At 43.5% G+C, this 13,975-nt stretch overlaps 2 protein-coding genes across 6 annotated transcripts in view; one reads left to right on the top strand and one right to left on the bottom strand.

Annotated features, from left to right (window-relative positions):
• Positions 1-5,928: 5,928 nt before the first annotated feature.
• On the top strand, positions 5,929-9,081 carry LOC129341639 (growth hormone secretagogue receptor type 1-like). The gene is made up of 2 exons (XM_054996920.1): positions 5,929-6,685; positions 8,834-9,081. Exons 1-2 carry the CDS (start codon positions 5,929-5,931, stop codon positions 9,079-9,081), a joined length of 1,005 nt encoding a protein of 334 aa, XP_054852895.1.
• Positions 9,082-10,553: 1,472 nt separating this feature from the next.
• LOC129341062 (fibronectin type-III domain-containing protein 3a-like) overlaps positions 10,554-13,975 on the bottom strand; it is an 86,177-nt gene continuing 82,755 nt past the window's right edge. For all 5 annotated transcript variants that reach the window (XM_054995975.1, XM_054995971.1, XM_054995974.1 and 2 more), the window contains one exon: positions 10,554-13,320. In XM_054995975.1, coding sequence (XP_054851950.1) covers positions 13,003-13,320 — 318 coding nt within the window. In that variant the 3' untranslated portion in view covers positions 10,554-13,002. The remainder of the gene's footprint in view (positions 13,321-13,975) is intronic.

Raw genomic sequence — 13,975 nt, forward strand, 5'->3', positions numbered from 1 at the left:
TGTCCAAAAGGGTGGTATATAAATCAAATGTTGTTGTCGTTGTTGTTATACATTGTTGATCTTGCATTAAAATATAATTGTTGCCTTATTCAACTGACATTGGTGGCCTTTCTTTAAGGTTACATCTTTCCTTCCTTGCAGCAATTAGTTTTTAAAAGCATAAAATTTATTTGTAATTGAGTCTCATTAAAATGGAAATCTGTTACAAGTTATATCAAATACTACATTCTTCTGATTTCTAGGGTTTTTTTTAGCATTGCAGCCACACTTTTTAAACAGACATGCTTAGACAAGAATGGTCATGTAGGATGCCTGATTTATAAATGCAATTCAGCTTTCCTGCACTCTCAAGCTGAGAAGTTAATGATCAGCAGTAATATAAGAACAACAACAATAACATTTGATTTATATACCTCCCTTCAGGACAACTTAATACCCACTCAGCGCTGTTTACAAAGTATGTTGTTATTATCCCCACAACAATCACCCTGTGAGGTGGGTGGAGCTGAGAGCGGAACTACAAGTGACAAAAGGCACAGATTGGACACTTTTCAGCTTCCCTCAAGTTTTGATGGGAAATGTAGGCATCCTGGTCTCGCAGCTTCGCTCTCTGACTGCTGTCCAATGGACTTTTCAACTGTCACTTGTCCAACATTCCGCCAAGCTGCCTACATTTCCCATCAAAACTTGAGGGAAGCTGACAAGTGTCTAATCTGTGCCTTTCGTCACTTGTAGTTCCGCTCTGAGAGAGCTCCTAGAAGCTGTGACTGACCAAACCTTTACCCCAGTGGGAATGAAGAGCTAGCAACAGATACAATACATTAAAATGTTAATGCCGAATCATGTGCTAAGACTTTCCTCATTCTAGATGCCCACAACATGTCATGGAAACAGTGATTTGCTGAGGCCAGCCAGAGCATGCCTGCAAAATCTTTCAATGAATTTCCCCATGTTTCAGAACCACTCAGGTTTCTAGCTATTTAGAGATTATCACACAAATGTAGTGCTATATTACCTCCCAGTGTCAGGCCTGGCTAGAGGACTCTCAGACTCTCTCCACTTGATCAGACACAGCTGTATAAGTTGAAAGTCTTTATTAGGAATCCATACTAGTAAAGCACGGTACAGAGTAATTGCCTGGAATGCCAAAGAAAAATCCTCCCAGAAAAGTTATATCTCCAGTCTCCTCCCCCTAATTCAAAAGACAGTTGAATAGCTTCGAAGTGGGAAACCCCTGAGAGAGAAGCAGAGCCGAGTTTCCCAAGCTCAGTCATTTCTCAGACACTCACTTCCAGATGCACTGATGACACCGTTCCGAAGAAACAGCAACAAAGCCTAGGAAAGACATACTGAAGCAAGAACGCAACTACACTACTTCCCATCCCCACCCCACCCAAGGTATGGCATCCACAGGTGTGGCAGGCAGGCTGGCCGGCTGGCCAGCCTGTCTGACACCCAGTATGATCGCGTTGAATTCACTAGCTTATGGTAGAAACTTTCATGTATGCAGTTGTTTTTAAAAGTGTGTTTAATTCCTTTAATGACTATGGAATTAGCAAATAAGGTCTTAAATGCTTTAGGGATCTTTCAATATACTGGCTGTTGTGGAAGAGTATCAGGCTTTTGAATTCTTCCTCCAACATAAATCAGTTGGAAACATTTTTTTCCAACTTTAAATAAACTTTATTGAAACAGAGGGAAAATTGCAAAATAACAGCTTAAAAACAACATACATCAGAAGTTAGAAATCAAAACATTGAAAGATGCTAAGTATACACAAGAATGACTAATTAAAAACAATGGGTCAACTAAATTTACAATCATGGCTAGAACTACAGCTACAGCTATCAATATATCTACATCATAAAAGTAGGAGCTGTTTAAGGTGGATGAAGTGGATTGTTGCCTCATTCCTTACTATAAAGTCGATTATAGGTTGCCATATTTCAGCAAAATCAGCGATATATTGGTCTGACTCGATCTTAACCTAATAGCATTTTTATGTGCCACAGCCTACTGAGTCGTTGCAGCAGCTTGGAAAAGAAATAAACTCCCTTTGTTATATGATTTGGACAAGAAGATATGGAACATATTTGTAATGGAGAAAATTTTAGATCAGCAAAAGCAGGGAGGCACATACTCCAGCCCTTCTGTGGTATTAGTGCCTCCACTCTACCTGTAGCAGCTTCTTCTGCCTCCTCCAGAAAGAGAAGAGTCTGGAACCTGGACAATATCATATGGCACCACCTGTCACCATCAGAGACCCCAATATCCCAATATTATGAAGCTGAGTGCTGGAAAATGGAAGCACTGAAGCACCTCTGAACTTCTGGTTTGGGTTCTAAAACTCTAGTTAATGCAAGTCATGGTTTGGGATGGTGTCTGAATTTAATTTAGGTTCAGAGAGTGTAAAGCCGTGCCTTTTAGGGAGAGACAGATTTGCATGCTCAAGGTTGAATGTCCTTTGTAGAAGGCGAGGAAATCGTATTTTGGGATGTTTATTTATTTAGATGTTCATAGTCTGCTTTTCTCCCCAATGGGGACCTGAATTGTATTACAAGATTGTTCGTCCTGCCTCCATGTTATCCTCACAGCAACAGCTGGAAGAGAGTGACTGGCCCAAGGTCGTGCCGCAGACTTCCACAGCAGGATGGAGAATCGAAGCCGGATCTCCCGGCTCCTAGTCTGACATTCACATTGCTTTGCTAGCATGTCTGTCAAACTGACCTTTCTACCTTACCAAATGAGAGCCAAGCTATAAGTGACAAATGACACTTGAACGCAGGGCCGGATCGAGGAGGGGAGGGGGTGTAGTCTGGCCCCGGCACCGCCAGGGAGGGGGCGCTGGGAGCAGCTGCCAGGAGTGCGTGGGCAGCAGCGCGGGCAGCCTCACAGCCCCCCACGCTGCCTTTCACCTGCCCCGCAGGACGGGGCAGCTGGCTTGCCACACGCCCCCTGTCCTGCGGGGCAGGCTAAAGGCAGCGTGGCCTGCGCTGCCTTTTGCCTGCCCTGCAGGACAGGGGGTGCGCAGAAAGCCGGTCGCCCCCTGTCCTGTGGGGCAGGTGAAAGGCAGCACGGAGGGCTGCAACGCTGCCCGCTCCATTCACCTGTGGGGAGGCAAATGGCGCGGGCGGCTTCCCAGCTCCGCACGCTGCCTCCGCCACTCCGCCCTGCGTGATGACGTCATTGAAATGACATCATCATGCAGCCCCAGGAGCGCACGCACGCTCAGACTAGGGTTGCCCTGGGTGTCAGCAACCCTAGATCCGGCCCTGCTTGAACGGCAAGTGAACAGACTCGCGTGTATTCCTCCCTGTTCACTTGCACTCCACTTGTGCTCCGCTTGATCACTACATTCAAGTGTCATTTGTCACTTGTAGCTTGGCCCTAAGATTACACAAAAACAGCTGCCTTCGCTGGGGACCTATTCTCTTATTTGGTGTACCTCTCTACAGATGTTTTAGACAGGCTGGGTTAATAACCAGATCAATAACTGGTGAAGACAAGGAGCCTCACAGACGATCTATGCAGTCATGGTTTCAAGTCTACCATTAAAAATACAACTTTCCGCTCTGCAGCATCTGTTGCAAGGAAGCCCTCTTTGGCTGGCGGGAAGGAAGACCCTTTCATCAAGCGCCATTTCTACTGGCGAAACCACACTGGAAAAATTTATTCGATCAGGGCATTCTAATTAGATTTGCAGTATCAAAGAATTGCTTGGGCTTCCCAGGTAACAGTCGATGCTCTCGGCAGATTAAGGAGAAAAGAGGAGGCCTGCCCAGCTGTTTGATAAGTGCACAGTTGATGGATGGCTTTAAAATACTGCTGGATTTATCACGCTCCACTGGGGAAAAGCACTCAGGAGATCAAATTTTCTCAGCCCATTTCCCTGGGAGTCGCAACACCCAGTCGGGCTTTTATGCTTGGCTGAGACTCTTCACTAGGCAAAGGGACATGATGTGTGCTCCTTGGCGATGGCTTTAAAAAATAGTAGCCATGTTGTGTACACGACAGTTCCTTGTGAGCCTGTGTGGGCAATATGAGTGTGCTGCCGACAGCATCTATGGACATCTGCTAATTTACAGAGGGATCTGGAAAATGCTTAGCAAGAAGGTAGAACATTTTTCAACATGTGTATTTCTGATTGTCAGTTTGAACCTTGCATCTCTTGTGGCTATGATACCTATTTTTTTTAACTCTGAAGAATTTTTAATATAGATGTGGGGAAAAAGAGGGGGGGGGGTTGCATCTGCTTTTCTGCTATATGGTAGGAATTCTGGTAGACAATGGATGTAGTGCACCAAAAGAGGAAAAATTCGTTTACCTTATACATAGTTTATAGCTCAATAGAATATTGGTTTAGCATGCACGTTTTTTACCTATAGAATTTGTTTCCTGTGTAAGAGGTTTCACTGCAAAGCCCACAACCTGGCTTTGAATATTGACGGCTTTCAAGAGTGTATGGAAGAAACAGCTGCAGGTAACATTGAAAGGTTGGCTTAGTTTGAGCCAAGTACGTGCCAGCTAAATGAAGAATATTATTTCCCTTCCAGCAAGCCGTTTTGAAGAATGGGTCTGACTGGGTCTTAGATGGCTTCCCTGCAGACTATGAATTTTCATTAATAAGCAAGGCCATTCTTTCAAAGACCCATGAAAGTATGTTTAGTTTGACTTATTGTGATAGTGACTTGCTGAAAGCTAAATCTACAATTATTGCTAGAAATGGCATTTGAATCCACGTCACTTAGATCTAATTTGTACTTGGAGAAACTTTTCTTTACTACTTGATCAAATGATCACATAGAGTCCATGCAATTGAAGAAACCCATGAAGAACTTTTAAACTTATGGTGACCCAGTTATTATTCTGTATAGGAGAAACTGTGGCATCAGATGCAGATTAAATGGTTGCATGTTTGAGTCCAGATAACTAATTTACCAAGCAGTCATGTTCACATCCTGATAAGATGTCCTTTGATGAGTATTTATCTGTATCCAATATCTATTTTATGCCAGGGTTGACTCCAAGGAGCAACAGAGGTTGGGGATTTTCCTTGCAACGTATTCTGTTCCTCCTTTTGCTTCTCCAGCTTTTAGTCACATAATGTCACGGTCATTGAGTAAAGATTGTATGTTCTTCATCTCCATTCTGTTTATAGCACAAATTACTTTTTCTACCGTCACCCCTTGGACTGCACAGTTTCTATTGCATTATGGTTTGGATCCATTGGTAACATCAATGAATAGAAGGGCTTTCTGTCCATGGAGTTAACTTTGCAACCCCAAATGCCCCTTATAATGTGGATCTTGAAGGATAAGGGAACCCAAAAAAACAATATGGGGGAAGTTGGAAGTCTGCAGTGGTACAGAATTGATGACAAGTGCAGAAATCCTCCAGGGGTCCAAACCTGTATGTGTGTTGCTTATGGGATATATTGAAGTTATTATCTTACTAGCAACCAAGCCTGTTTTTTCAAAAATGGGCTCTAGAAAAAGGAGCATCCTCCAGAGGGATGGGACGCCTGGCCTTCCCGTCATGGCAGCACCCTCTGGAGGCGCACCAGGATAAAAGGTGAGTCGTCACCAATATGGCTTGCCTTTTATGCAATAGGATAAGGAGGGGCACAGGGTGGGCTGCTAACCTAATTGAATACATTTTGAGCTCAGATGTCAAATTCCTTTTCCTTCTCTCTCTCACAATAGAAATACAGAAATCTTGTCGCTCTGCTCCATCAGTTTCAAAGGGATTGTCCAAGTTAGTGTCTACAAATTCTACGGGATATTTGATTTGTACAGTTAGACCTAAGCCACGGATCTTTCTTGCGTGGGCATTCCATCAATTTTTGCAAAATATCCAAGCATATGTGATTCTCCACCTGAGAGTAATTCCCATCCTTGTTTAGTAAGAAGGAACCAGGTCCAACTGGAAATGGCTTCCTCGTCATCAAATGACTCTGCTGGAAATGATACAGAGTATTATGAAGACCTTTCTTTTTCCTTATTCGACATTCCTGTTTTGGTGCCTGTGACAATCATTTGCATCCTCTTGTTTTTCTTGGGCATCGCTGGGAATGTGACCATTATACTCATTTTTACAAGGTACAAGGAGATGCGAACGACAGTGAATATGTATTTGTCTAGCATGGCCTTATCTGACAGTCTGATCTTTGTTGGCTTGCCATCTGATTTGTACAGGATTTGGAGATATAGGCCCTACATCTTTGGCAATTTTCTTTGCAAATTTATCATTTACCTCAGTGAAACCTGCACTTACTGCACAATCCTCCACATAACCACCTTGAGCATAGAGCGATATTTTGCCATCTGTTTTCCTTTGAAAGCTAAAGCCACCATCACCAAACGCAGGGTCAAAGGCCTCATTCTCCTCATCTGGCTCTGTTCGTCGGTGACTGCTCTTCCAGTCTGGTTCCTCTTCGGTGTCGAGCACCGCAACGGAAGCCTACCGGAGGAAACAAATGAATGCAAATGCATCGAGCAAGCGGCCCGCTCTGGACTTCTCGAAACCATGACATGGCTTTCCACTCTCTATTTTTTCCTCCCTGTGTTTTGCTTGGTGCTCCTCTATGGACTGATATGTAAAAAGCTTTGGAGAACTGCTTACAGGCTGGAAGGGCACCAAGCTGCAACCAGAGACAAGTACCACCAACAAACCATCAGAATGTTGGGTAAGTGGCGACCTGCTTTAAGCTGGATTCCTGTTAGGTCAACTGAATCAGAATAAAAGGGAAGAAGGGGGAATACAATGATAGGAGATGGAAAATCAGAGCAGTGAAGAGTTTTAGGTGGGTTGCCGTGCTGGTCTGTAGTAGAGGAGCAAGATTTGGGTCCAGTAGTGCCTTAAAGACCAACTAGATATCCAGGGTATGAGCTTTTGAGAGTCAGAACTCGGCCCCTCATGAAGAGAGCTTTGACTCTCAAAAGCTCATACCCTGGATATCTCGTTGGTCTTTAAGGCACTACTGGACCCAAATCTTGCTTTAGCCTTAAAGAGAGTATACCTTATTCCCAAGGTGGCCTGACTGAAGTTAATGGAGGGATGCTAGAACACCCACTGCTTCAGCTCACATCCCGTTCATCAGTTATGAACAGGGAGCCAATCTTTTTGACAGACTGTCAGCTTGTGTTTTGATGGTTCCTAAGGGTGCAATGCAGCACAATTGGCTTTTTGCACATGTGCATTCTCACAGAGCCACATTGAATTCAACTTTCCACCTTGCTATGCTGTTGCTCTGCTCAGCTGGTGGCAATTTGTTTACCCTCTACCCCCAACTGCCACTGCCTGGTCCATGCCAATAAAAATCCATGTGTTGGACAGGACTGGCTCCAGCTCCGCCTCTCCCAAGAAATGGCCAAAGGGAGCGGGTGGACTGTTGAGTCAATGAGAGTTTTCCATGAGTTTCCCAACCTGGAGCTGGCAACTGTAAGTCCTCTGTCCTCTTACCCCCACTCAAATTAAAAGGGTCATATGCGAGCATGGGAACTGCCCCAATCCATTCGCACAGAGTATCTGGTGGCTATCCTGGCCTGTGGGGCGTTCTAATCTGTGTCCATTGAAATGGAACATCGTTCATTCATCATAATTACCTCACTTAGCAGTCCTGATTGGCTTCCAACACAGTTTTACAACAATTAAAACCCACCAGGAGGTTGCAGCGAAAGGGATATTGGGGATATTGAGGTCTCTGGTGGTGACAGGTGATGCCGTATGACATAGTCCAAGTTCCAGACTCTTCTCTTTCTGGAGGGGACAGGAGGAGCTGCAACAGGTAGAACGGAGGGCTGGCTGGTGGTGAAGATGCTAATACCACAGAAGCAGCCCTTATTCTTGGAGGCCTGGAGTATGCGCCTCCCTTCTTGTCCACCTGCCACAACAGGCCTGGAACCTTACCAAGTGCTGAACTGTTCCCCGCCATCAAATGGTACCCAGAATCCTCTCTTTCCTCCCTGTCAATAAAAGGGTTACCCATTATCTGGTTCCCTTTCTTATTTCAGGAGGAGGATATGGGACCATCTCTTCTACGTTTGCAAAACAGAAAGCTTTGGCAAGGTCTAGTACCTCTCTTTCCTCTCCTAAAATAAAAAGCAGCCTTAGGACTTGTTCCTGCTGACAATTAAGGACCTTTGGCTCAAGCAACACCACCGCCATACATACAATGCAAAGGCATTGGGGTTGGCTTGGGTCCCTCTTTCCATACAGACCCAGATCTGGCAGTGATCTGCCATTCCTTGCCCTCCCTCGTTTTCCTCTTTCCCAGCTCACTTCTTCACAAGAGTGCCCACTGGTGTTTGATGGCATTTGAAACAAACCAGGTTAGAGATGAAAAATTTCTGGAGATTTTGAAACCATGGGGAAAAAGTGGAGTTTTAAAAATTTGATTCGCTTACCAAGAAGCATTTAATAGTGTATTACCTTGGAAGCTAAGCAGGTCAGCCTTGGGAGACCTCCAAAGGCGGCCAGGGTTGCTATGCAGAGGCAGGCAATGGCAAACCACCTCTGTTAGTCTTTTGCCTTGAAAACCCCAGGAGGGGTTGCCATAAGTCAGCTATGACTTGATGGCACTTTCCTCCACCAAGCAGCAGCAGAAACTTAGCTGACACTGAAGGGCTAGGAACCAAACAAATGGCGCAATGAAATCCAGGTAGCAAACCGACCCCTACAGCCTGTGGCAGCACTATTTGATCAGTCTCTTGACTGGCTGCACACCTCGGTTCAGAAACATTTTGCACGATAATCTGATCAGGGTTTTAGTTTTAGATGGGGAAAGTTGGTAGTGAAGGCCTGTTACTGAGTCATGTTCTCTCTTTCTCTTTAGCAGTGGTTGTGGCGGCCTTTGTGCTCTGCTGGCTGCCTCTGCATGTTGGCAGGATCCTTTTTGCCCAGGGCAACCTTGTCCTCTACGAGCTCACCCAGTACTTCAATCTCATCTCGATGCTGCTCTTTTACCTGGGGGCGTCTGTCAATCCTATCCTGTATAACGTCATGTCAGAACGGTATCGGAAAGCTGTGTGCCGGTTTTTGAAATACACCCGTGTGGCAAACCAGACACTTCAAGAAGAGTGAAAAGACTTCCAGGGAAGGGGTGGGAAAGAGTTCATTCATGGCAAAGCATTTTTAAGGGTGCCAAAAATCAGCTTCAGGATGCCACAATTTTCCATTTTCTCTCTCGCCCAGTCCAAAGAGGGTAGGTACCCAGGCACATTCTGGACTCTGGAAAGGCCTGGTACTGGAGGTATATACAGCATAGACCAGGGGCAGGCTGCGCTCCTTGTATTTGATTACTGGAGGAGTTGGCTCATCTGTAATAGGCAGGGCCTGGGAAGAGGATGAGCACAGGGGGAGCCAAATCTCAGACACTTGTGGACCGAGAGCCAAGCTACATGAGACACCTGACACATGGCGGGTTCGCGCAAGTTTACCTGGGAAGTGTAGTTGGGCCAGCAGCAGGGCAGGACGGAAAGTCAGTGAGAGGTGCCTGAAGCTGGCAGGCGGTTAGTAACGGCAGGAGGAGCTGCTGAGGCTGCCACTGCTGCTACTTGACCATCCCTTCTCACAGAGAGGGGAAGGAGTCTCCGACTACACCTCCTAGGTAAACTTGCACGAACCCGCCATGTGTTGGGCATCTCATGTAGTTTAGATCTGACTCTCTAGCATTGCTGCTTAGGGCTGATATCTTGGCAATAGAGCCAACCTGAGCTGCCGCAGTGGAGAACAGAGATCCTCTCTGAGTGTCTTTTGTAGAGTCATATAGACAACTCTTTGGAGATATGGATAAGCTCAGTTGGGAGAGGGTAATGAAAAATTGTGGCAAGTCAGTATTCACTTGATCTTCTGGGCAATTATTCAGTGACACAGCGGGATAGGGGAAGGATGTCCTTCAGAAACCTGGTACATTCCTCGTAGCACTGAGCATGAAAAGGAACGAGCCTTTTTTCTCCGACAGCTTGGTACTTATACCTTTGTCTAGAATAGGCAACAGGCCCAGCTCTTGAGAACGTTGCATTTCATATTTTTAAAAAGTTAACTTGTAGGCTGCCGAGGTCAGTTTCAGCCCCTTTTCCTTTCACATCTGCCGTTCCCGCAAGGCTGACAAATTGGCTGTAACTGAACTTTGGTTTAAAAACTTCCCCAATGAGGCCTTAGGTGAGAGATCTGTGATCAGGCCTCTCAGCATTCTTTTTCAAACTGAAGCAGATTTACGGAGAGAGGTTTGAGCTTTCCTCCACGATCTTCCTCTACTTGTCAGCCTCTCTCAGCTATTGGCCTTGAGAACATCCATATTTAACATTAAAAATATGTCAAGAGATCTCATAATGGATCTCCCATGCAACACGTAGGTTAAGGATCAAATCAAAAAGAGGCTGCCCAGGCCCTGCTGTCTCCAAAGTCCATCTCAATTACATAGCCATTTTACAGAAGCAATACCACATAGTGGGCTGGTGCCAGTTTTAAAAAAGGCACACAAAGAATATGCACGGTTCTGTTACTCCCTCCCCTTGTTCAGACTAAACCCCACAACTAAATCACAAACCAGCTGTGAACAAGTTTGTATTTTTATTGGCCATATTAAATATATTATCTATTTGATAGTTACAATTTAGTAATACGATGCCTGGCAGGTTTAACATAAGTATGAAATACAGCAAAAAATTACAATACAGAGAAAAGGAGATCTAATACATTAATGCCACTAGAGTACATCAATCTGGAATGTATAGTTGTAAATATAAAATTCTACATTACATTATGCTTTCCAGTAAGCTGTCTGGAAATATAAATGTTTTGTGGCAATGTACAAATTTAACTTTTAACTTTCTAGGAAGTCATAATTTTGGTTAGTATTTATTCAGAAAAACCTATGTTTTTTAAAAAATGCATCTGACATACTATTGCCAATTACTTGTGATTTCCCCTCCCCAATCTTTTGTCTGAAGAGTTTAGCGAAAAAGAAAAAAAAAAAGGAAGAAAGGAAAAGAAATATCCTTTGGCAACAGAAATCTACCGGAAAGAATCATTTGTTTTATAAAAAAGTGAAATATGAAAGGAAACAGATTGTAAACGTTTCTGCAAACTAAAGACACGAATATTCGTATAAAACTTTTTCAACACTGGAGAGGCTTCCATTACAATAAATGATTAACTTAAAGTTCTGCTACACATAGACAATACATTCAAACATACATTTTTCCAGAATTTTTAAAAAATCAAAATAAATAGATCACAAAAAGGAGTACATTTTTGAAAAAGGTTAATTTCAGATTGCACCATAAATCTACTTTTTGAAGATATTAAGTGATACGATGTCATCATTTGTTTTCTTTTTCCCACATGTGAAATGCGATCACAATGTCACAGACCTTAAGCTACCATTATGAACTAACAGCCAGTGGAGAAACACTTTAATGATGTTCTGCTACCTGGAACAGAGAAGTCGCAAGCTACAATGAGTTACACGTTACATCCACCGTCCCACAGACGAGTGCAAGGCGCTCTGATGTTTGAGAAAGTATAGCTGTCCAGTCCCTATTAGTTTGCAAAACCTAACAAAATACTAATGGCCTTTGAGCTAGAGGATTATTTTCCTTTTTGAAGATGCATTCTAAAACAAAACAGGTAGTTCTCAGCTTTCAAAAGGGAGCAAATGGAAAGACAACACAGCTGTTTACTTCACAGGTAACTACTGTATGGAGGTTTGACAAAGAACAGTCCTATGTAGTGCAGGGCATACTTTTTTTCGTTTTAAAAAGGTGTTCCACTCAAAGCCAGACCAATTGGTGAAGAATTCCATCTCAGAACAGAAGACCATGAAAAACAAACAATGGAATATGAAACTGCTTACCAGAGAGGCAGCAATTTTCTTTAAAACATTGGATTGTTACCTTTTTAAAAAATGCATTTTCACATGCAGCTCGATCATTTGGATTACATTAGAAGGGCATCCAAAAGCAACAAACAAAAAAAAACCAGACTGGTTTTTTTCCTTAAATTTTATGTTAAGAATAGTACAAAAACATTTTGCTCAGTTTGAGCCAAATAGTGTAACATTTATCATAAATGCACTTTTTGTTCTCATTAAAGACAAAAAAATCCTGTGCTTTTCCTCTGCGAAACGCTGCGGCAGTTCAGTTCCGAAGCACAGGGCATTACTGTCCTCTCAGGCACTGAGAGTGAACTCTGGGTTGGGCCGATAGTTGCTTGCCAACAACAGAAAAGCATTCCATTCAGAAATGTACAGTACAGAACGGGGGGGGGGGGGGGCGTTTCACCGTGGGGCAGACCAATGCAACCCCTTTGTCTGCAGGTCAGCCGGCACTTATGGATACAAATTCTAAAAATGTCGACACCTTACAACCCTCAGCTCTTGAAGTGAAAGTTAACTACTGGGCGCCCAACCATTTCAAACAGGAAAATAAAAAGTAGAAGTATTGATAAATTTGAAGTTGATAATATCTTGGTTGCTTCCCCCCGCCTGCCTCCCTGTCTACAGTATATTAAATGTGGTATACTCTAGCAATGTTCTGTATTACAGTACTGTCCTAAGCGTAAGCATCTTTGCTGCTGGCATCTCTCAAATGCCAAGACCTGGGCCGACACCCCCTCCCCACTGTCCTGCTTTGCTATACTTGAAAAATAAAAGATCTTGCAGCAAGAATGAAGTCCAGCTTTCTGAGAATCACAAGTGCATGTTAAGGCAGCGTTTTTTGTTGTTGCTGTTTTAAACAGCTAACCCTGATTACAAGATGCACAATTGTGCTACAATAGGGATTTTCTTCTCTTGGTTTTATGGGGTGACAAGGGGGCAGAGGAGGAGACGGGGGTTCTACCTACCCAGCCTCGCTGTTTATTCACCAGCAAAAATGGAAACGCGTCTCTTATAGAATCATTCCCAGCTAGCATTTTAATTGGAATTTACATAAATACCAAAGGCATAAACTTCCATATGAAAATAATAAGCTGAGCAATTATGTCAATTTTCCAGTTGCCCTACTTGATCACAAAGTATTGAATGATAACAGCAAACAAAATGGCAACTGTTGCAAACCCAATGAGAAGCAGAAATGCAAACTGTTCGTCGCTGAGGGCCCTTCTCCTGCTCTTGGTGAGGTCTGGGCTGGTGTCTAGGCATGGGGAGACGGACTCCTGTTTCTGAGATGAGAACGCTGTACTAGGACTGTATGGTCCATACAGTTCTTGTGATCCAGTTGAATCATGGTACTGGCGTCCAGCACACACCCTGAATCGATATTCACAGTTTGTCTGCATGTTGGTAAAGCAGAATGAAGTTTCTGGTCCCTTGTATACCTGAGGAAGGAGTGGAAGCAGAATCAATCAAATGCCGTACAAAATGGAATCAAAGAAAGACCGTGCTGTGTTCTGACTAACAAATGTCTCTCAAAGGTGTCCATTCTGAAAGCACAGCCCCTGGAGCTTGAGAGCCAGTCACACTTATTGTGGCTTGTTTGACTGAAATATAATGGTCCTGCTCAAAATAAAAATGTCTTGTGCAGAAATCTAACAAAAAATCAAAAAGCTTCTTGCACATGAAAAGCAATTGGCAGTTTTAAGGTGATCTTTTAAAGTGTTATGTTCAATATAACTTACCAGATTTTTAAAAGGCAGGGCTTTTTGTATTTGGTACAAAATCACAATCTAAGTAAAACAGTTCTATAAAAGGTGTGCAGGAGAATGGACCAGCAATGTAATGTGTGTCTAACACTAAGATACCATCTTGTAGTTAAAAAATTGGCATACAAGTGTTTGTCAGAATATAATCAACACTTTCACAATTAAGGTGGCTGTACCATTTCAGTTTATGACAGAATGTTCCCACTCGTGTGGTGTTCCACAAGCATCTGTCCTTTTTGCCAATGCTTTTTAATATCTGCATTAGATTTTTAAGTGAGATCACTTGGAGCTGTGATATTTCCTTTGAAGCAGTAGTCTCTGATCTCAAGCA

Source organism: Eublepharis macularius, chromosome 13 (genome assembly GCF_028583425.1).
Source record: "Eublepharis macularius isolate TG4126 chromosome 13, MPM_Emac_v1.0, whole genome shotgun sequence".
Taxonomy (NCBI): domain Eukaryota; kingdom Metazoa; phylum Chordata; class Lepidosauria; order Squamata; family Eublepharidae; genus Eublepharis; species Eublepharis macularius.

Bases quoted from the DNA above. Each gene is read 5' to 3' on its own strand.
- LOC129341639 (XM_054996920.1), top strand. From the start codon at position 5,929: ATGGCTTCCTCGTCATCAAATGACTCTGCTGGAAATGATACAGAGTAT. The intron at 6,686-8,833 runs GTAAGTGGCGAC...CTTTCTCTTTAG, and splicing joins ACAAACCATCAGAATGTTGG to CAGTGGTTGTGGCGGCCTTT.